This window comes from Lagopus leucura, unplaced genomic scaffold, assembly GCF_019238085.1.
Source record: "Lagopus leucura isolate 7727_CA_CO unplaced genomic scaffold, USGS_WTPT01 Super-Scaffold_73, whole genome shotgun sequence".
Taxonomy (NCBI): Eukaryota; Metazoa; Chordata; class Aves; order Galliformes; family Phasianidae; genus Lagopus; species Lagopus leucura.
In genome coordinates, this window is record NW_024962252.1 from 26,509,682 (window position 1) to 26,532,074 (window position 22,393).

Sequence of the window (22,393 nt, forward strand, 5' to 3'; positions counted from 1 at the left end):
CAGGGAAGGCAGGACTTAGCCCTTGGGGGTTGGGCCTTCAATTCAGAGTCTCCTTCCTGTGGGTCATACTCTTCTATATCTCCACATTTTTTTCTTCTTTCTGCTTCACTGAAGAAAGCACCCTCTTAATTTGACCATAAGCCTGACACGGTTTTAACTCAGAAATGGGATCTTTTTTTGTTGTTTGTACTACCTCAAAATGGTAGGGTTATTTTTTTTTTGTTCTTTTCTTTTCCTCCTGACCTCTTATTTCATACGCTCACGTGGTGAAAATCAAGTCTCATACAGATGCCCTATGTTCCATAACACACTTATTTCTTTTTCATCTGTAAGTTCTTCTGTTGATGACGCTGCATTCGTCGCTAATGTCCTTGTTCTGGCACCATACTCCCTTGTACACCTATACCCAATTTGAATTTAATAACAGCCTCACGGCATGCACTGTGATAGTCCATGGGTCTATGCAGAATCCTCCTGAGCTAGTGATGCTTCTTTATCCTCGCTGTGTGTACTCTTAAAAAATGATGTGATTTATTGCAGTTCTTGCGTATTTTCCAAGTCCTCAGTGCCAGGGTCTCTAACAGAGGTCTGTTTCATTCAACGTCTTAGTCTAACCGGTCAGCACTGTGTCACAGGAACCTCTGAGCAGCACAATAACTAAGCCCAACTGGTCCACATAACAAAAGGGCTTCTGTGGCAACAAGCTGCTACAGAAGAGACACTGCCATGGAGACCATTCTTGATCCAGCAAGAAAGATCTATTGTATTTCACATCCCTTTGTTCTGAAAGCAGTAGGAATTATCTCACAACCATTCATCATGAGCCAATGAGATATCGAGAGTGTAATGTTTGGGGACTGCAAAAGTGTCAAAGCTCATAAAATTAGTCTTCTTGGGGAAGGGAAAGTAAAAAGGAAGTGAAATATATGCTATCTGCTGAACCGGAAGAGTATTGAGATGAGCTTGAGAATTAAAGGGAGACCAAATGGGTTTACCTGCACTCCCCAAGTAATTGCTTGTTTTGGAATGAGGTACACATCTGCACACGAGCAGTGAGGGGACAGAATGAAAGAAGAGAGTAAAGCTGACTTACTGTCTGCACAATGAATGTGGCAAGGGACTGCGCACTGAGCTTTTAATTTGGTTATAGGCATTTCTGTTCTTTTTTGACATCTATCAACTTTTTGTTTTGTTTTCCTGAGCTGCATCTCTGTTCTCTCTCCCCTCTTTGTTCTTATGCAAAAGAGTACTTTGTAGGTTAGCTTGTCTTTCTATTGAGGCGTAATGCATTACATAGGGTAAGATCCCGAGACTGACATTTTCTTGCTATGATCCAAAACTACTTGTATGTGTGCAAAACCTGCCTGGGAGCAGAATGCATTTGTCCAGCCTTGTAAGGCCAGACTGCATTCCGGGAGCGGCTGTGCAGCCGGTGTGTCCACACCCTGTGTGTGCTGCCCACATGGAAAGCTGAGGCTCCTATCTCAGATTTCTACATGCAAAAACAAAAAAAAAAAAAAAAACAAACCATAAAATAATAAATAAAATATATATATATATACACAAGAGAATCTTATTTGGAAACATTTTGTATCTCATTTTGTGAATTATCTACTTTCCACTAATTACAGTTCTGTGACTGCATTCAAATCCTATGGCAAAAACTTGCTTTATTTTCTCCATAGATCCACAGGGAAGAACTTCAATAGAAAACAGTAAATTGTTGATGTTAATACTTAGTTGCTTTTCACTTTCCCTCCCTCTTTTATTTTAGGCATCAGTCTTTCAAAGCTTAGTTCCATGTGAAGGTCTCTCAGTTGGTATATGATGTCAAACTTATTTTTGGGACATGTAAAAATACTGTAAGGGCTCACTAGTCTTCTAATGAGGTAAAATTACTTCTGAAGGATAAAATTAGCATGCTGGAACTTTCCCAACAATTATATTTGTACAGCCCTACCATGTATATTATACAGCATGCTTCTAAAAAATCATTACTATGAAATACATATTCTTGATGTCTTTTTGCAATCTTTAGTTATTTTGAGGTACTTTTTAATGCAATAATTACTTTTTCTCTCCCTCCAGAATCTTTAAATTTGCACTAAGAATAATCCACAGTGTATAATCTTACTATTGTGAGAAATAAAATGATTGTAATGAAACAGTGTTCAATAACCTGGTTAAAAATGAAGAAGAAAAATAGAAAACATATATATAGATTATACTTATTAAAATAGTTTATTTTTTCCCAAACAATTTTTAGACTTTTCATTTATCTTGACAACTTCTAGTGAATGTCACCTGAGATGAGGCAGAAATGTGAAATCAGGAAATATCCTATCAGCCAATTTTCCAAGATAAAAAGAAAAATTTAGAAGGTTAACTAACCTACAGCAGATTGAGAAAGCAGGATAGAGTGGGGTGATACGACATGAGCAAACTGGTGCCATTACCCTGAGTTCACTTAATGAAACAAACCTCTCCTAGCCTAATTTTCTGAAAAACAAGAAACAGAATATAGTACTAAGTAACTAATTTTTGTAGAGGCGACAGTTTAGCAGTAACAACCTGTTGCACCCTGAGCTATTCTGCATGTTCATAAATGATCTGGAAAAGGGATCTGTGGATCACACAGTCTGGTGAGGCTTCCAAATGATACAGGTTAATAAAGACAAAGCAAAGGACTTCAGGAAAATTTGTGAAGGGGAATGACCGTGCAATAGAATGGTGGATGGAGTTCCATTTAGACAAATGTGAAGTGGTTCACATGGGGAAAAACGGTCCTTACTTCACAGACGAAAATGCAGGTCATCTGGTCAGTGCTTCTTGGGAGAGTGATGGAGTTTTGAAAGCAGTTCCACAAGAACGTCAGCATAGTGCTCGACATCGGTCAAAAAAAAACAAACACAAAAACAAACAAAAAAAAAAACCCACAGCCACAAAACTAGGAGATGCTGGGAAATCAGCACAGGACTGGACAGAGAACACCTTTGTGCTGCATCCTGAGGTAAAGAATCATAGAAATATTGGTTGAGAGGGACCTCTGCAGGTCACCCGGACCAGGCTGCCACTTGACAGAGGACTACTGCCAGCACTGGATCAAGGCTTTGGCTCTGTCTAGCTGAAGGCTGAAAACCACAAAGGGCAGTGATTCCACAACCTCTCTGCACACCTTGTGCCAATGCTGCATGACTCTGGGCTGCCCAGAGGTGTGGCTGATGCCCCATCCCTGGAGACTTTAAAGGCAAGACTGGATTAAGCCCTGGGATACCTGATCTAGCTGTGCATGTCCCTGTTTGTTGCAAGGGAGTTGGACTAAATGACCTTTAAAGGTCCCTTCCAACTCTAAGGATCCTGTGATCCTATGACCCTTTTGGTGGTTTGGTTCTGATGTCCAATCTGAATGTCCCAGGCTGCAGCTGTTAATACAGCACAGCTTCCCAATGCACGTGGCTGTTGCTCCTCGTTTTGTACTTGCCACTACCAAGAAGTGTTTGTCCCCACCATCCTTCAGATATGTTCTAGTCCATGTGCATCAGCAGTAGAATGGAAAAAAAATGAGTTATTTTCACATAAAACAACAGCTAACTTAGCTAGAATCCTTCAAGGTGAGAGAGTGGCTACAGAATCTCTATGATTTAGACCTGCACATTTAGATGTGACACGTAAAGTGTGTCTCTAAGTGAGTGTAAGCAAGCTAGCAGCAGCGAGGTTGACAATACACAGAGACAGGTTTGGTATACGGTTTTGCTGACCTGTGGAACTAGCCACAACAGCCAGTTGTGGACACTAAAAGTCTACATAGGTTTAAGGGAAGGTAAAGGTTATTAAGTGCACAGAAATGATATATTCCTCAGAAAATCGCTGAGACTGAAATATTGGTGGTAGGGAAAGTTCTCAAGAGGAATACCGTATGATCTTGCCCTGCACTAATACTCTTTCATATGCTTTTGGTTTAAAAATCTTCGGACTGAACCATGTGTTCTTCATGTTCAAGAAATTGCTAGCAAAATGCAACTGCCTCGTAATGTGGATTTCTATCTCTCCTTGTCTAGTAAAATGGAATTTGTTCAACTTATTTTCTCAGGTGCATAAATAATTACTGTTATACTTTGGTTTGAAGTTGTACAGGCAAACAGCAACACAAGCAAAACTGCAAGAAAATGAACATCATGAAGAACAGCTGATAGTTTATTTCCATCCTATTCATATAATAGATACACCAAATTCCAAAACTAAAGTCTTTGAAAGGAAAGATATTCTTATCCTTGAGATGTTAAATAGCACTCTGGAGATCTCAATTTGATCTCTAGCAATGCCACACATTTCCTGCTGGTTTTGGCAAACCAAGCAGGCCATCATCTAGCGGGAGCTGTTTTCAGCAGATGAGCTCATTGAAATGACTCAAGTCAAGCACTTGCAAAACTCCTTAATAAATGAGTTTCTTCATGTTGCACATCTACATAGTGCCGGAATGCATCAGGAGTACTTGTAGGGCAGAGGGCTGTGGACACCAGCTGGGTCTCCTGATCCCTTCAGAAGTCCCACACTGTTCCCACACTGGGACAGGACCTATGGAGCAGAAAACCCCAGCCCAAGGTCTCAAAGGGAGTGGTGAGGGAAGGGTCGCCAAAGCTCCAGCGCTCCAATTCCACACAAGGCTACAACTAGCAAGGTTCTGGGAGCTCTCTGCTCCAGGGCATGGGAAGGCAGAAAGAGAGGTTAGAAAGAGAGGGACCTGGGTCTGTTCAGCCTGGGGAAAAGAAGACTGAGGGGGAATCTGATCAATTTTACAAATGCGTGAAGGCGGGTGGGAGGCAAATGGATGAAGCCAGGTTCTCTGGGTGGTGCATAGCGATAGGATGAGGAGTAACAGCCTAAAATTTGTACATAAGAAGTCCCATATGGAAGAACTTTGCTACAGTAAGGGTGATGGAGCACTGGAACAGGTTGCTCAGAGAGGTTGTGGAGTCTCCTTCTACAGAGATACTCAAGATGCCTACTTGTGTGAACTGTAGGGTATTTGATTAGCAGGGAAGTTGGACTCGATCATCTCCTGAGGTCCCTTCCAACCCCTGCGATTCTGTGATTCTGAGAAGCAAGAAAAGGAGGGGAACGTTTCTCCCCGGCCTCCGACGCCCTGAGGAGAGCGGTTCGATAGGAGCGAGGCGCCCCAGGGGAGGACACCCACCCGGCTCGGAGGCCCGCCGCCCCCCCTTCCCGTCCCCGCCTTCCCCTACTCTCCCAGCAGCCGCTCCCGCCCCAGCTCTGCTCGGGTCACCCCGGCTCCCCGCGGCGATGCACTCCCCGCCCCGCAGGCAGAGTCCCGTCCCTTCATCCCATCCCATATCCCATCCCATCCGAGGGGCTCTGCCTCGGCTCCCCTCGGCCCTCCCCCTCCCTCCTCCCGTGCTTTTTTTTTTTTTTTTTCTTTCCCTTTTTTCCATCCCCTCCCCCACCTGGGAAGACCCGGCGGCTCCCCCCCGCCCCGTGCTCAGTAGCGGCGGGTGCTCGGCGGCGGCGGAGCGGGGATACCGGCGCGGCGTGGATGTGGCCGCTGCCCCCCTGCCGGGGCTCGGCGCTGCCAGGTACGCGCAGGGACGGACTGGGGGGGCTCCGCAGCCAGGGCAGGACAGCGCGCAGGTGGCCTCGGGCCCGCTGTGAAACGAGGCGGAGGGGGTCGATGCCTCGGGTTCTGCATAACAACTGCTGTCCTGGTGGGTTTCTTTTTCATAGGACCAAGAAGTGACGCGAATCTCTGATCCCCTTTTTAAGCGCAGGCGGCTCGGCGGGCAACGGAGGGGGGCACGTTCATTTCTTTACGCTTTCAAGGGTTTTGTCTCCGCGCAGCTCCAGAGCCTCTCTACGTTTCAAAACAACCTTCCTTGAGTTCTGATTCACCCCCGCGGTGTTTGTGCTACCATTCCTGCCCTCCTTTTGGAATTGACACTAATTTTATCCAGATTCGTCACTGCTAGAAACGGCTTTATCTCGGAATCGCGGAAAGCTGTGCCAAGTATCTAGCTTGAGGACTGGGAGAGAGGGAGCTCCTTCGGGTCGGGCGCAAAAGCAGAGAGCCCCGTGATCACACCCGAAAGCGGGACAGAGGGTGGCCGAGGGGCTTTAGAGCCTTCTTCCCACTCCTCCAGGAAAGCACCACACTTCTGCGCGATTAGTGCATCGGAACGGTGAGCAGGACAGCGGGCAATGAAACGAACGCGGTCGCCGTCCCTCCCCGGCTTCCCTCCCTTTGCTGATGTTCCCCGCACCCCGGCAGCCACAGCGGAGCTACGGATCCCCTCTCGACCCCTTCCCCAAGTCTCGGCGGGGAGGAGAGCGGGGCTGCCTGCTGCGAGCCCGGCTGGGAGAGCTTCCAAGCGAGGCTTGAGCCGGCTGGGCTGAAGCTGCGAAGCGCTTGTCCTCCTCCGCTTGCCCTCGAGCGAAGCTGTGCCGAGCCCAGCCCCTCTGATCCGATTCGGGCCGTGCCGAGTTGTGCCCGTTGGCTCCGAGCTGTGCCGCTATCCGGGCGCGCCACCCAGCGGTCCTCCTGCCCCTCCCGGGACACAGAAAATCCGGGCCCGAGATGAAGCCCGTTCCTTCATTGCCTTTTTTTTTTTTTTCTTTCTTTCTTTCTTTCTTTTTTTTTTTTTCTTTTTTCTTTTTTCTTTTTTTTCCTTCCCTCTTTTTCCCGTTTTTTTTCCCCTTTTCCCCCTTTTTTTTGAGTTTGATTTCATAAGTTCACATGAGCTTTCCAATATCCTTGCTGACTTTGTTCTTTTTATTGACACTGAGGCAGCTTAAATCTTGTAAAAAAAGACAAACAGGAGTCACTGTGTAGTTACTGAGTGAGTTGTTTGTTTTTCCATAAGTCAGAGCAGAGGGATGAAATCAGTGCGGTGCTCTACAGAGCAAGAACCTCCACAGGAGTGGAGAGGGCAGCGGTGGGCAGGGTTAGGGTGATGCTTCCTTCCAGGGATTTCTAAAATCTGCTTTCTCTTTTGCTGTGTCAAAGGAGAACTGTCAATTCCAAGACCATTTTGAGAGTAAGGCCAAAAGCACTTAAGGAGCTGGTTAGTGCTGCAGCTTCTTTTTATGGTCTGAAGTCTGCATGTAAATTTAGGCATGTGCTGACTTTCCTACCATACGGCTCAGGCTGCTCAGGCTGCTCTAAACAGACCATAATATAGCACTGGGAGGCAGCTGGGCACAACTTTTCTGGTGCTTGAACTACACTAAAAGGCAAATTCTGTCTCTGGTAGCCTAAAGAGAAGCATTTTGGAATACAATCTGCTGAAGTAAGATAATTCGTGCTGACAAAATAGTTAAAGGATATCCTAAAAAGGTAGGGCATGAGTATGCTTTGTGATTGCAGAAAGGTTTGATGCTGGAGAAGAACTGAAAATGCTTTTACACTTACATATGGGTGCTGGAATGCCACTGAACAGAGTCCTTGTAGTTATCTGCTAGGCTTGAAAATCAGATGGAGAATTTTGAAATATTCAAAGAGTCAGAGCACTCTTTTACTTCCTACTTTCTGTTTTCTTCTGTCTTCTCTGAAACAGTTCATCCTGCCATAAAGGCAGAACTCATTGAAGGCTTCTAATTACTGTAAGCCATCCTAAAATGTGTATGGGGAAGGAGCAAAGAAAAGGAGAGGGCAAAGTTTGGAAGAAGAGCAGAGAACAGTGCAGTGCAAAGCATTATTAAGATTTTGATGATCTTTTTTCCCTTCCATCATGTAGCCTTCTTTGAGCCCTTCCTCCTCATTTTGAAGAACTCTGGGGAGTTCTCTTTCCCCTTCTCTCACTCTACAGTAGTGTCTTTGCAACCATCAGTGTGTTTCCATCCCCACTGTCTGGCAAGAGAAATCCCTGTATTCTCTCATGCCAGCAGCCTGTACTGGGCCATAACAACTGCTCAGTTCGCCTGTGCTTGATGCTGGCCTTGCTTAAGTAGTAGAGTTCAGTTTAGTAAACAGAGCCTGAGTGCTTGGCTGTAAATGAGAATGATGAGAATTTTCATCAAGCTCCTTGGCTTGGACTTCATCCAGTTCTACTGAAGTGTAGTTGTCCAGTCGGTTCATCACAAACAAGTGGTTCATTATAATTGATGGAAATCTTGGCTTCCAAGACTCTTTGTAAGTAGTGAGCACTTGAGTATAGTGTTTCAAACAGGAGGCTCTGATGCATCTATTCAGGGTTGCATGTTTTTGTTTTTTTTTTTCTTCTTCTTTTTAAAGAGTGGCTAAAGAGAAGCACAGCACTCCGCCCATTTGCTTGCAGAATGCCTCCATGCAAAGCAAAGTTCCTTACAGGTCCAGCTGGGAAGGCCTCCACCATTTCAGTGAGAGGCAACTCAAGCCAGGCACCTTTCCATATGAACTAGCAGTTAGTGAATTAACTTTACATAGTGCTCACAAACCTCAGCTACCCAGATCCCGGAGAAGAGCTGAGGAAGGGAAGAGCATTTTAGGAGAAGAGCCAAAAAAAGTCTCTTCTGAAGCCTGATGGAAGAAATTAATTTCTTAGTACCTTGTTTCTCTTCAAAAGCTCTATTAGGACACAGTAAACTAAAAGCAGCTTTCCCACGTTAGTAAGATGTGATTTGTCATCAAATGATGATAGTCTGTGGTTGACTTAAGATGAGGAAAAGGGGATGCTTTCTCATACAACATGTAGTTAAGCAGTAGAATGCCCTGATACAGAGCTCTGTGGGTACAAATTCTGTGGGGTTCAAGGAAAGACTGGGCAACTTTATGGAAGAGAAATCCATAAAGTAAAGTAGAGTTTTACTCACACTGTAGAAACTGCCTCTGGTTTGGAGTTCATGCAAATGGCTATGAGCTAAGAGAGTGTGAGAGAGGAGGGTCATATTTGGCTTTCAAGTAATGCTGTATATAAATATTAATGTTTAAATATGTGCATTTCTGCTGTACCAATGACCTACAGTGAGATGGCCAAGTGGTGTCTCCCTGCACAATCTTGCTACTGGAATGACACTTCTGAGCTTTCAAAATTTTCAAATATTTTTCAGTATGACTGCATACACCCCAGAGCTTAGGCCTGTGAATCACTCTAATCTCCAGATGTCTTGGAATAGTCCATACATCTCCAAAACTTTAGTTAGTTGCTTTAAAGCCAGGGTAAGCATATATATGGTATTGTAAAATGTGTTTTAAGTATATCCAGGTAAATAAATCCCAGCTCAAAGTCAGCATTCCATGCAGGCTGAGGTGAAAAGCATTAAAAATTATGCTAACACTGCACTCTGAATTTGGCGTCAGAATCAACAAGCAGTGTTTGAGCCATAGTGTTTAGTCAGATAAAAAGTGATAGCTGTTGCCTCTTACAGCCAAATGCTGTGTCAATATGGTGTAGATGCCTAAAATGTTAGGAGTTGTTGATCCGTTGCATTGCTCTTAAAGTGAGACTAACACTTTTTTTTCCCCCCTCCGTTACACACACACTCCTTTCTTTTTCATGCTATATATTTAGCTACCCTGTAACCAGGTTATTTCACTGTATGGTTTTACTTGTGTTATTCTAAACAAAGCTCAGGAAAATGAAAGCGCTTGTCTTTGCCCTGATTTACACTGCCATTATAATGTAAACCAGAAAGCTTAACCACATACATACCCTTGAATTGCTTGGCTTTTAAAGCTTAATCATAGGTTCTTTCTTCATACACCACTGAGGTTTCCCTGTAATTGAAATGAAGGATACGAGAATGGAGTGCACTTCCCAATGGTACTAGTCAGTAGTTGGTTAATGCCACTGACATCACTGCTGCCAAGGGAGAAAAATGGTCTTTTCAGTAATGTTCTGAGCTCAGAATCAAGAGTTCTGGGTTCATTTTCTGGCTCTGCCACAGGCTTCTAACGATTTTACATTCTTTCTGTATGTTTCCCAACTACTGATGATAATAATACACTTTCTTGTCTTTTGGAATTGTAGTATTAGCTTTTTGTGTGGTGTATCACCCCAGCTAGGTGGGGTTTTCCACATGTGACCGTAAGACACAGACTGCACAGTTTCTGCAGCCTTTGTGGGATCCTGCAGAAAAAGGCATGTCATGAGTCAGCTGACTTGTCCCACCTACTTGGCTGGGCATTCCTTTGTGCATATAACCAGGAGTCTCTTTAGGCCAACCATCATCGTCTTCTCTCACCTTTCTGCCCTTCCAACCAAGGATTTTGAAATTCTATGACTGAGATGCCTATGCAAAGGAAATGAAGGAGATTTTGGTGGCTTCAGAATGCAGGACACACAACTCAGGAGATGCAGGACACCCCTGCTTCTCAGAGCAGCAGCAATGGAAAGTGTCTAAAATGGCACTGTCTGCCTTCTGTAGATGCCAAAATTGTTCCTTTTGTCACTTCCAGAAAACAGGAACTTTGGGAAAGAGGTCATTCTAAGTATGTTCACTGGGAAAAACAATTAGAAAAATGTTATTTTCCATAGCATGCAATTTCACAGATCTTAGCTGGATGAGTAGGGCAGAACCATTTTTGGCATTTACATCAAAGACTGTAACTGGTCTGGTTTCCTAAGGGATTTAATCTCATGGGTACAGTCTGTCTATTTATCTCTGTCTGCATGCCAACTTTTAGATGACTTTTAAATATGTCGATAATATTCAACCATGTTCTGCTTATCACCAGTAGCTTACAATCAGTATAACCAGTAGAGAAGCAGAATCTTAAAAGATAATTCCATTCCTACAGTATAGATAAAACCAGGCTGCTGGTAGAGTGGAATGGCTGAGACTACTACTGCTGCTGAGGGAAAAGCAAGTAAAACTCAGCTCTGTCCACCATTAGCTAGCTCTGTCCAGTAGGTAGCTCAACGTAGATGCTGGCTGACTGGTAGCACCCATCTCACTAGAGACTGTTGGGAATGTCAAAGGCAGTGCAGGGAATATTTGAAGGCACTTCTATTTTGAGCAGAATGTTAAATTCTGTTCCACTGATGTCAGTTCTAATATTGCATGGCTTTGCTTTTTTAGATTTTAAGATATTTGTGTGTATTTCAACAGTGTATTTTCAAACTTCTCTGTTTTGTTTCAGAAAAAAACAGACAAGATGGATCACGTGTTACTGCTGTTCATATTTTTCATGCCTGCATTGGGTCTTGCTAATGGAACAGGAACTGAACAAGATTTTACCTGGCATTTAAAGAAGGTTCCTCAGATTGTGAGTGAAAGAACTTTCTCCCTTGACAGCCCTAAATTTGAAGCAAAACCCAATTTGGAGCTGAACAGCGTATGTGGAATTGAATGTCAAAGGAAATTGCCAGTACCCAGCTTGTCTGACTTGAAGGACTTCTTATCCTATGAGACTATCTTTGAAAATGGCACGCGGACCCTGACTGAAGTGAATGTCCTTGGGCTGACACTTGATCCAGCTGGAAACACAACTGCACATAAGTCTTTGAGAAAGAAGAGGCAGATATATGGAACAGACAGTAGGTTCAGCATCTATGACAGGAGGTTTATGACCAATTTTCCTTTCAACACAGCTGTGAAGATCTCCACTGGCTGCAGTGGCATTCTCATTTCCCCAAAGCATGTGCTCACAGCTGCCCACTGTCTGCATGATGGCAAGGACTATGTTAAGGGCAGCAAAAGGCTGAGGGTGGGTCTGATGAGGACGAAGTCCAGAGGTGATGGCAGGAAACGCAAAGGTGCTAAAAGAAGCAGACGAGAAGCCCTTGAGGCCCAAGAGGATTCTGAAGTTGCCACAGGACTAAGGCGACGGTCCAGAGGTGGTGGGAGAAAGCAGAGGAGATCTGGGAGGAAGCAGAGGAGCTCAGATGGCATGCCTTCCTTCCAGTGGACCAGAGTGAAGAGTACCCACATCCCAAAAGGCTGGTTTAAGGGTTTCTCAGAAGGTGTTGCCCTAGATTACGATTATGCTGTTCTTGAGCTCAAGCGACCCCACAAAAGGAAATACATGGAGCTGGGAATCAGCCCTACCATCAAAATGATGCCTGGCAGTATGATCCACTTCTCAGGCTTTGACAATGACCGATCTGGGCAGCTAGTCTACAGATTTTGTAGCATTTCTGATGAGTCCAATGATCTTTTTTATCAGTACTGTGATGCTGAGCCCGGTTCCACTGGGTCTGGTGTTTATCTTCGTCTGAAGGAGCCAAACAAGAGGAAGTGGAAACGCAAGATCATTGCTGTATTTTCGGGCCACCAATGGGTGGATGTCAACGGGGAACAGCAGGATTACAATGTAGCGGTAAGAATTACTCCTCTCAAATATGCCCAGATTTGTTTCTGGATACACGGAAATGATGAGAATTGCGCACAAGGCTGAAGAGAGTTGACACTGACTTGCCAAGCACCCATGATATCATAGAGTGAAAATCTGCTGCCGAGAGAAAAGCGGCTACCGAGAGAAATCATTCCGCATCAGGATGCCTTCAAGCTCAAAGCTCACAAATGTGTTATGGTGACTTGAGTGACTCTGAATGGTTGGGGGATGGGTAGCATTGTCAAACAAAATGTTTTCAGTTGTAATCAAATCCAGGTCTGCACTTGAAATCCCAAGCTATATTTATAAATTGTGATAAATTCTAATCATTCACATCAGAAAAAAATGACAACACTTGTTTGTCATTTTTTTCCCCCACGGAAAGGATTAGAACTTCTCAAACTGGTATTATTTAACACCATACATTTTTCCAATGGATTTGCTTTTCTCAGGGTTCTGTTTCAATTCTTCAAATGCAAGTTGCACATACATCCCTTTACTGTATGCGCAGAATGTATGTGTACAGCATGAGACCAAGACTTTTTTTGGCATTTTCTAAAGACCACAGCTCCATGTTGAGAAACAGCAATCTAGCTCAAGCTTGTTATTTTGGAAAGCTTTGGTTGCTGGAGGAACGCTCCCATGGAAATCCCACATTTCTCTAGTTGATGACCAGACCTAAAAGACAAGTTTTGCTTCACTGCTCAGCAAAAACAACAGAGAAAATAATGAGCAGAAGTTTCCATGTTTGGAAGAAGAAGAAACATTAGAACGTAACGTAATGCCTTTGAATATTCTTTGAGAAGCTAGACAAGTCTTAAACATATGGATTTATGTTCTAGTTAGTGTTTGAAAAGCTGTAGCTGTAGTTTCTTTTCAAACATTTCGCTTTCCCATAAGGCAAAGCGGTGGCTGTTTGACAATCATTTAGAGCTTCACCTCAAAGCCACAGGTGATGGCTTTATTGGGTGCTAACCATTTTTGCAGACGTTTAAAATTACTTTATAAGAATTCAGCTTCATAGGTAGAATGCTCTGGGTATTAGGCTGGGAGTTGGAAAGCAGTATTTCCTTGCCTTTAGTTTTACAAAGTGGGTAGTTTGAGTCATGTCATATTGAGACTCCACCTCAACTTGAGTTTTAGGGTTAAATTAAAAAAAAATCTCCCAACTAAATTATACAACCTTCTGAACGGTGGACAAACTACCCTGTGCATTATGAGAGATATCATGCTATGTAGCAGCAGTAGTTATCAAACCATGTGGTTCGATATGTTTGCTGAACCACGCAGTTAATGAAAACACAAAGTGAGCTTGACTTCTACATGCTTTTATACATGAATCGCCTTTATAAAAACTGGTTGCTGTTGATTGCCATGCAAGCCTTAATCTTGTTGTTTTGTTGGTGTTTTTTTTTTTTTATATCAAGATTTTGGAGTGCACAGGGTTGTTATGATGCTATGTTAATCTAATGACATAAAAGGATACTGTGTACTTCAGATCACATCCATTGTATTTAATTACATCCACAATTATTCAACACTGCAATATTTCATTTTTTAATAAGTTTATATTGACCAAAATCCTTTTTCTTCCTATGCAAAAGGAAAAAATATAACAAGATTTTCAAATATTATTCATCTGTTGGTATATTTGAAATATGCTTTTAACATTTTTCAGTGAAATACGATCCTTTTTAATAACTGACTTTTTCTGTAGACGATTGAAAACATAAAACCTGACACTTTGAATGCGCAGGCGATTTTGTCATATTATTGACAAAGCATAAAAATTTAACGCTTGTTTCCATACCTTAACTATTACAACATTCCACTAATTGGAAATATCTCACTTTAAAGGAAAATATTTCTTTCAACTTCTGCCACTTCAGGCAACATTAAACTTGGGGTTTTTTTAAGACTTGTGTGACTGTTTGCAAAAACAAACAAACAAACAAAAACCCTGATAATTGTTAAAGATAGAAATCTATGTCTAATTAATTTTAAAGTTAATTATTGTTGTCGTTAACATCTCAATTGAGATATATGGCTTCACTGACTAATTTTAAATCCCCTCAATCCAGTATTTAATGTTCTTGCTCTACGCAGCTGGTCTATAATATTCTTTAGGTGGTTCTGTAATCTTTTTCCTAAGTGCCTTTTTCCATAGTTATGCTAAGAATTGAGATACCTCATTGTTGATCAACAGAAGTCAGCACAGTTCCATGAACTTCAATACAGCTCCATCCTCATAGAATGGCCTGTGTTGACAAGGACCTTAAAGATCATCTAGTTTCAATCTCCCTGCTGTGGGCAGGGCTGCCAACCTCTGGACCAGGCTGCCCAGAGCCACATCCAGCCTGGTCTTGAATGCCTCTGTGGTTTCATTCTTCATTTGAGTCCAAAACTGATCACAGTAAGGTAACATAGTCCATTCCTTATTTTTGGAAGTATTCTCTAGATGTGTTCATTAGGAAAAGGCATTATTTCTTCATTAGTTTGGGAACTGGGGACAAGGTAAGAATGAAAAATATCAGTTTTCAGATGGTCTTCTAACAATCATCTGTTCTTGATGCCTCAACCACAGTTGGTATCCAAGCTTCTGTGTCTGAGTGACTGTGCACAGACATGCAAATATATGGGTTTGGAAAGCACGTGCTGTTTTGTCAGGCCAAGCAGACATGAATGGACAAAATGTTAACGCCAGACAATATTTAGATCTGCCACTTACCCTAATGAAGAAGGAAATACGTTGTGTAGGCATTGTCACTACCTCCTGAATAGTTCATAAATCAAGTATTTATGCACTGGCCAGTGCACTGCACAGAGCTACAGTCACCTACCACTACAAGTGGCACAAGAACTTCTGAGCTTCAGATTTCGTTCAGATAGCATTAGTTGGCATCTTGTTATCTATGAAGAAATGCAGAAGAGGGTGTTCCTAGTGAGCAGTGTAGTGCACAGGAATCAGGCTTGCTTCCCATTATAGAAGAGGACAATGTTTGGGACAATGTTTCTTCTGGGAAAAATATTTTCCCAAAGAATTTTTCCTTCTTTCCAGTACTGGAATGGGCATCAGTTTTCCTCAGTACTAATGCTTTTTCATAAGAGCTGATATTTAGCCGTGTTCATGGCTTTAGGAAAAAACAAACAAACAAACAAAAAAAACCCTATAAATTCAGACAATTTCCTTTTCTTCTAAAGGGTTGCTGGCAATTTGTGAAGTTAACAAACAAGCTTTCCCCAGGCCAAGGGCACATCTCGTGTTCAAACTGTTAACACACCCAGCCAAGGTTCTGCAAGGTAATTGTGCATGTGGTTAGTCTGGGGCTCTGAGAAGTGCCATGGAAGTCAAGGGGGTTATCTATGACGTGAAAAATTGAGTTTGTATTATCTTACAAAAGGAGAACACAAACTTATTTCTGTTATAAGAGGAATAGAGTGTCTGATGCTTTAAAAATTGCTCAAAGAAACCCCTGGAGTCAGTTTATAACTTACCATCCAAGTTCTGCAGATTTATGAGTCTACATGAAGTATGAGTCAGCCCAGAATATGGCTGCAGCAAGAAAATAATTCATGTGAGAGAGGCATGTGGGGCATTCCTCCCAGTCTGCTGATAAGGGACCAGATGGAGCAGGCAGCAATGGCTACAGAAAGAGGGAGCAAAACAAGTTGATATTTCAAGAAGGAGGTGGTGTGGTGAGAAAGGAATAAAGAAAGTGTGGAGAGTAATAGATGAAATGGCGGTGAGGTAACAGTGGAACCCACTGGAAGCAGGAGCAGGCAGCTGGTAAAGGCATAGCAGTACAGATTAAGATGTAAAAATCATGTCACATAGACAGACTCCTTCCACTACCGAGCCTGAGGCTCTTCTTCTCAGCCTCAAGCCCTGAGAAAAGGGCTGGGAGCACTGAGGCTACGGCAGGAACCAAAAGCAGGCAGCAGCTGCCAACCCACATCTACAGACCTTGCCCAAAATCACAGTAAGTCAAAATCCTTGGGAAGCAACAGACTCAAAGCCCAAAGGGTCAGAACCTCCCAGCACAGCGTGTCACCAACAGAGTGGGAATACTTTTCCCTGGGAAGTTGTCCAAACCTGACTTTCTGGTGGGATTTCTGCAAAGGCTTTTCCCTCTTGGAAAAAGAAATCCCAAACTTCAACTGTTGGTCCCATTCTTGTTGCATATACCTACAAAGTCTAGCCAATAATATTTTACAAATACCTTTAGTTTGTTTGGTATCTTTGTAGAAATTTAATCAACTGATTCTAATTTTAAAGCACAGCATATTGCAGACACTTCCATTGACAAATTACTGAACTGGAGAATAAAATGAAAAAACAAAAAATATTATTAGATTGAATGCTTAAATTTCCACGATATTCTCAAAGGATTTGGCAGCAGGTTTGAGTCTCTGGTTTTCATTTTTGCTTGCACCATCATTTGCTCCAAGTGTGATATAGCATTTAGGTTAAAAACCCCAAGAGTTGGCTTGTATGATTCTTTAATGTTCTTAACTTTATAAAGTGTGACAGCAAACTTCAAAAACCTGTGCTTTTATACAATTCTTAGATGCACAAAATGATGGCTCACTTGGGAAAACTAATGCAAACCTTTGGTATGTTAAGATGTTATTCAATGCACATACTACATCAATAAATATTTTCTATTGTTTTTCTTTTCCTCTTTCACAATGCACTTTGTCAGCCACGTTGTCATTGAACTGACTCAGTTCTGTGAATATCTTTAATAGGTTCTCATTGGATCCTCTTGGTTGCGGCTTCACAAGATACTAATGAATGTCTCTTTAAATTTGCTATGGGAAAATTTTCCCTGCCTACTCCTGTCTTCAAGATAATTATGCTGTGAGCAACTTTGATGATTAAAAAAAAAAAGGCTCAGCAAGGAAGTGACTCACAGACTATGCCACAACTTATTAATTCTAAAATAAGCAATTAGTTCTGTTTCTGCAGTTAGCAATTGTTGTATTTTCTACCTTGGAGAACTTTTGAAGTAGGCCAAGTCAGAAATATGTAAAATGTGACAGAGCCGGCTCTCAGCATTATCTTATCTCTGTGCCCTTGAGTCCAGTGGTGATTTGATCACTGGCAGTAAAAGGAGAGGTTTCTGGCAAGAACGAGAGCTGTTTGGGACTATTTCATGGAATGTTTAGAAGTGATTACAGCAGCAATTACCTCCCTATCCAATACAAGCAATATTTAACAGGGTCCGACAGGGGCTCCCACACATCTCCGGGGGTCCATGGAGGAGGAGAAAGGGCCACATGGCAACAAATAGGACCAACAGGTTTTTCACCTGGACTAAGGTCCATGTGTGACTGGGAACAGTGCTTAAACCTTCCCATTGCTGAGGCTGTACCATTTGCCATTGCCCTGGAGAATGGCTTCATGCCTGAGAGATGTTTCTCTGTCCCTAACCACAACTGAAGAGTGCGTCCTCTGCAGGGTCTTTTTTGCTCCTATGGAGGGCACAATTCAGGACATAATATGGGTTTCATGTTTGCAAGGGCCTAGTAGCATCCTACCCAATACCAACTCATGCCTAAAATGTTTTGACAGAGCCCAGTTCCTCTTGTGAGTATTTTCCTGATGTGGTTCTAATGCCCAGCATCTTTACCAAATGTATGACCTGAGCAAACAATAGCAACCACTGAAACCTCAAAGCCACTGCTATGTCTTAGGTGGGTTACAAATAGCACCCTGATGAGTTGCCCATTCCTCTCACTTGGAGCACATCTTTGAACCTTAACAAGGCTGCAGCTAAGAAAGAGGTCAGATGCACTGCAAAAGCTATACACATATTTGATAAAGATTGTGCTTCTTTGGCAGTTATGTATGCACCATATTTACTGTGGTTGCTATGGCTCTGCATTTCCATGTGAAAATGCTGGAAAACAGTGGATGAAACTAAATTGGGCATTTTTTCAGAGGAATTACTCAGCTGCCCTTTAGCTACAGTTACTGCGCTCTCCAGCCCTTCCCCTCCCATTGATTTCCAACTCTGGATGAATTTCCGGTGTCAACTTCACTTAATCCCAGCTGAAGGGCCTGTCCTGGTGGCACCTCTGTGGCTGCAGACACAGAAGGGTGCGGAAGGGAAAGGTGAAAGTTGTAATCAGCAGCAAAAACCCAAAGTACTCTCTGGAACGGGAGAAAATAAAACCTTTGTCTTTCTTACAGTAAAAATCAACCCTTGTGTTTTCCTTTCCTTTGCCTTCTTTTGAATGATTAACTCATTGGCTAACCAGTGCTAATGATTGCAGAGCAGAGACCAAAGCTGCTGACAAATTTAATTAAAAAAAAAAAAAGAGAGAGAGAGGGAGAGAATGTGGAGTTACTCCAATGGGATTTATGAGTAATATGAGGGAAAAAAATATTTTAAGAGTAATCGCTAAGACAAGAACTGTATTTAATTTAGGTAGAACATAGCAAACATTTTTCCATCCCAGCTTGTCCCCACCAGGCAGGGATCTATTGCGTTGTCTGAGTTTGGGCTCAGGCATGGTTTGCTTGAATGGTGGTATAAACAGAGGCATCTGAGCATGAACACTGGAGTTTTTGTCTCCTCCTTGCTTGGAGAAAAAGAGGCTCAGGGGGATCTCATCAATAAATACCTGAAGGGAAGGTGGGGTGCAAAGAAATGAAGCCAGGCTCTTTCCAGTGATGCCCAATGCCAGGATAAGAGAAATGGACAGAAACTGGAGCATAGGAGATTCCCTGAAGCACTTCTATGCAGGTGCCTGAGTATTGGCACAAGGTGCACAGAGGCTGTGGGGTTTCTTCCTTGGAGAACTTCAAAAGCCGCCTGGATGTGGACCTGGGCACCCTATTCTGGGTGTTCCTGATAGAGTGGGGGTCTGGCCAGACAGTACCAGATTCTGGGACTGTCTGGTCCCTTTCCATCTCAGCCATTCTGCTATGTTCTTTATCTTTTCTTCTTCTGTCTTCTTAGTTCCTCCTCATCTTTCTCATCCTTCTAGTATATTAGTGTCTCTAAAAACAGTTTTCTATATGTATCCAGGGAGGATGTATGAAGTCATTTTTAATAATGGTGGGCTGAAACTGAACTCGTTTTGGTAAACTCCAGTAACCAAACAAACACTGCAGCACTTACAGTAGTGAACCTTAGAGGGAAATTTGACCCGCTGCACATTATACATATTTATATGTTACAGAGTAATGCACAATAGGCATTTGTGATCTGTAAGAAGGTCTGCTCTTTTCAAAAAAGCAGAAAGAAAGCCAATGCTCAAAATAAAAACGTGTTTTCTTAGTGTCCAATTTAGATCTCACACTTTACTGCTTGCAAGTTTACCTTTTGCAGCTGTGATCTGTGATCAAGTACTGCAGCTAATGTGACTGAAGGGCTCCATCCTTTGCATCTTCCCGATTGACTTTTTCCTTACCAGCTGGGACTAAATTAAATCTGACCTCTACGCATTCAACAATATGAGGGTAAGCACTCTGTCTGCAGCCTTAAAAAAACCCCCAAAGAACAGCTGCCACTAATAGCATAATACTCCTTTAAGGGGATAGAGCTGTCCTTACAGGGTCCTGCCTTTGAAAGCAGCTTTAGCATGGCTGGTGTGCTGTACAAACCCAGTGTGCTACACACATACACAGGGACCAGCTCCAACCTCCTCCTCTTCAGCTTGGAGGAACTCAGGGACTGCATTAGTATAAGACAGTTACCACCCAGAGATGCGTGTTCCTTCCCAGCTCAGGCTTGCACCCTTTTATCTCTTACATTTAATGACAGCAACTTCCCATGCTCTACCCATTCCCACAGAGGCTAACAAAGCAGCTTTTCTCTGTTTTCTTTTGCACTTCTAAAAGCTTACATATAGTCAGCTCCTGACTGTCCCAATGCAGCGTGCAGCATGTTGAAGCATTCACGAAGCAGGGCACCAGCTGGACACAAGCAGCAAGAATGGAATTCAATCACCTGACACATCCTCTTCCCCTGAGTCCCCAGTGAAGCTCTACCAAATTTCCCTCATTTCTTTGACTGCAAAAATAACAGCAATTTGATGCTATTAGTATGATTACCCTAACCAGGCTGCAAATGGCTTGTGCAGCCCCAGGACCTGCAGTGGGGAGAGGCAGATCCTGGTGGGCTGCCTGGGGCTGCTGCTGCTTGCTGGTCTCCACACCCAGCCAGCACCCACACATCTGCTGAGTACACAGTGCTGGTAGCTGGTGTGGATGAGGCTTCTGCCAGCCACTGTTCCAGACTGGTGCCAGCACAGTGACACACATCTCCATGCAGCTGAGCAGTTTGCCAGTGCTAATCCAGGATTAAGGCTGGAAATCCCACCTGTAGGTGGTGTAGCTACGTTTTATCTGCACTATTTCCCTGTGTTCCGTTTGCAAAACAATCCCAGCTCTATTGAAGGGATAAAGCTTTCCTGTTTCAGAAGCATGTACAATGGCCTACAAGGTAACTGTCATCCATTTATACAGCTCAGCTTGCAGCCCAGCTTTGCAGCAGCAAAGCAGCACGTCCACCATGGGCCCTTCACACAGACTAAACTGGATTCAAAACAGCTCCTTTGCCAGCCTGGCCACTTCACGCCAGGATTTCTAGACCAACCACCTGCAATCTGGTGTTTTCAAGGTGCTTTCTTTAACATGTAAGAGTGGATCTCCAAAGGAGCAAAGGCAGTACTGCAGGTTTGAGCTGGAGGATTTTCCTTGCTAGCAGAAAGCGTCAGTGAAGCACGTCCCACCACAGGCATCACTGCAGCTTCCAGGGCTCACAGCTCTCTGTGCCTCTGCAATTTACATTTGAGAGAAATGCAGACCATTTCACAGAACAGAGAATTGTTTGAGTTGGACAGAACCTTTAAAGGTCATCTGGTCCAACTGCCCTGTGGCGAACAGGGACACATACAGCTACATCAGATTGCTCAGAGTCCAGCCTTACCTTGAATTTCTCCTTGGACAGGGCATCCATTACCTCTCTTGGCAACATGACTCTCCTTGTAAAAAAACTTCTGTCTTATATTCAGTCTAAATCTCCTCTTTTTTAGTTCAAAACCATTTCCCCTTGTCTTAACACAACAGACCCTACTAAACAGTCTGTCCCCTTCTTCCATATAGCTCCCCCTCATTATATTCCCCCTTCTAACAGACCATTCTTCAGTATATACTTATCTAAAGGGAGCTATAGGTTGTGATACGTAGCAAATTCTTTGAGGTATTTTAAAAAGCTGTTAAAAGCCCAAACAACCCACATCCAGCCCCTACTGGTTGTTGGTTAAAAAAGTAAGCTCTCTGAAAAATGCCCAAACCAGACTAAATGATAGAGTAGGATGAGAATCAATCCTGATGGTCAGTGATGAAGCCAAACGTCTAAAGAAGCAAAATATTTCAGCAGACACATAAGCTGCTTTATAACAAAAAAAATTTGCCAGGATCTTGAAATCCTACAGAAAACCTGGATGCAAAATACCATGCTGTGGGGAGAGAGAGCAGCACGACACTTCTCTAGAGCAGATTTCACTACACTAATGACATAGGTGTAAGATGAATGCCAGAAGTGCACATGAATTATGATTACTGTTTATCATTTTAAATGATGAAACAAAAAGTGAAACTCTTGCCACCATTATGTAATTTCTTTATGTTTGGAAAAGAACCGTATTTTTGAATGGTATCTTTGTTCAGAAATTTGAATCAACTTTTGCTCAAAACTTTATGAGCACCGTGGTAATAAGATTATGATTTCATCTGCATGTGTTGGAGCTTAACATTTAAAAGGAAATTTGAGAGAAATAATAATAATTAAAAAAAGCCAGTTGAATGCAACATTAGCCAAATCACGATCTCAACTTCATTTCACATAAGTTTATGAAATATGAAAACCTCAGTGTGTCTGAGGTTACATGAACAACAGAAGCTGGTCTGTACCAAGGTTCAGAAGGGATCAGTCGATTCAAAGATGCTCTAAAGCCTGAACTAGTATTTATATAGTGTGACAATTTTAATTATATGGCATGGTCTCAATATTACTAACTTCTCCCCATTTTTAACCAAGATTAAGCAGCTTTGCTAGTCTGTCGAACTTATGTTTAGCTCCTGTTGAAAGTAATCTACTCTACTCTTAGATTTTT

The 22,393-nt window shown here is 42.8% G+C and overlaps 1 protein-coding gene across 2 annotated transcripts; it reads left to right on the forward strand.

Annotated features, from left to right (window-relative positions):
• Positions 1-5,303: 5,303 nt before the first annotated feature.
• Positions 5,304-16,932, forward strand: PRSS35 (serine protease 35). Of its 2 annotated transcripts, none has more exons than XM_042889020.1 (2): positions 5,304-5,591; positions 11,069-16,932. In XM_042889020.1, the coding sequence occupies exon 2, from the start codon at positions 11,084-11,086 to the stop codon at positions 12,323-12,325; it is 1,242 nt and encodes a 413-aa protein (XP_042744954.1). In that variant the 5' UTR covers positions 5,304-5,591; positions 11,069-11,083; the 3' UTR covers positions 12,326-16,932. The 2 variants fall into 2 exon arrangements, with proteins under 2 accessions (XP_042744954.1, XP_042744960.1); XM_042889026.1 differs by lacking the exon at positions 5,304-5,591 and adding an exon at positions 5,857-6,191.
• Positions 16,933-22,393: the final 5,461 nt, after the last annotated feature.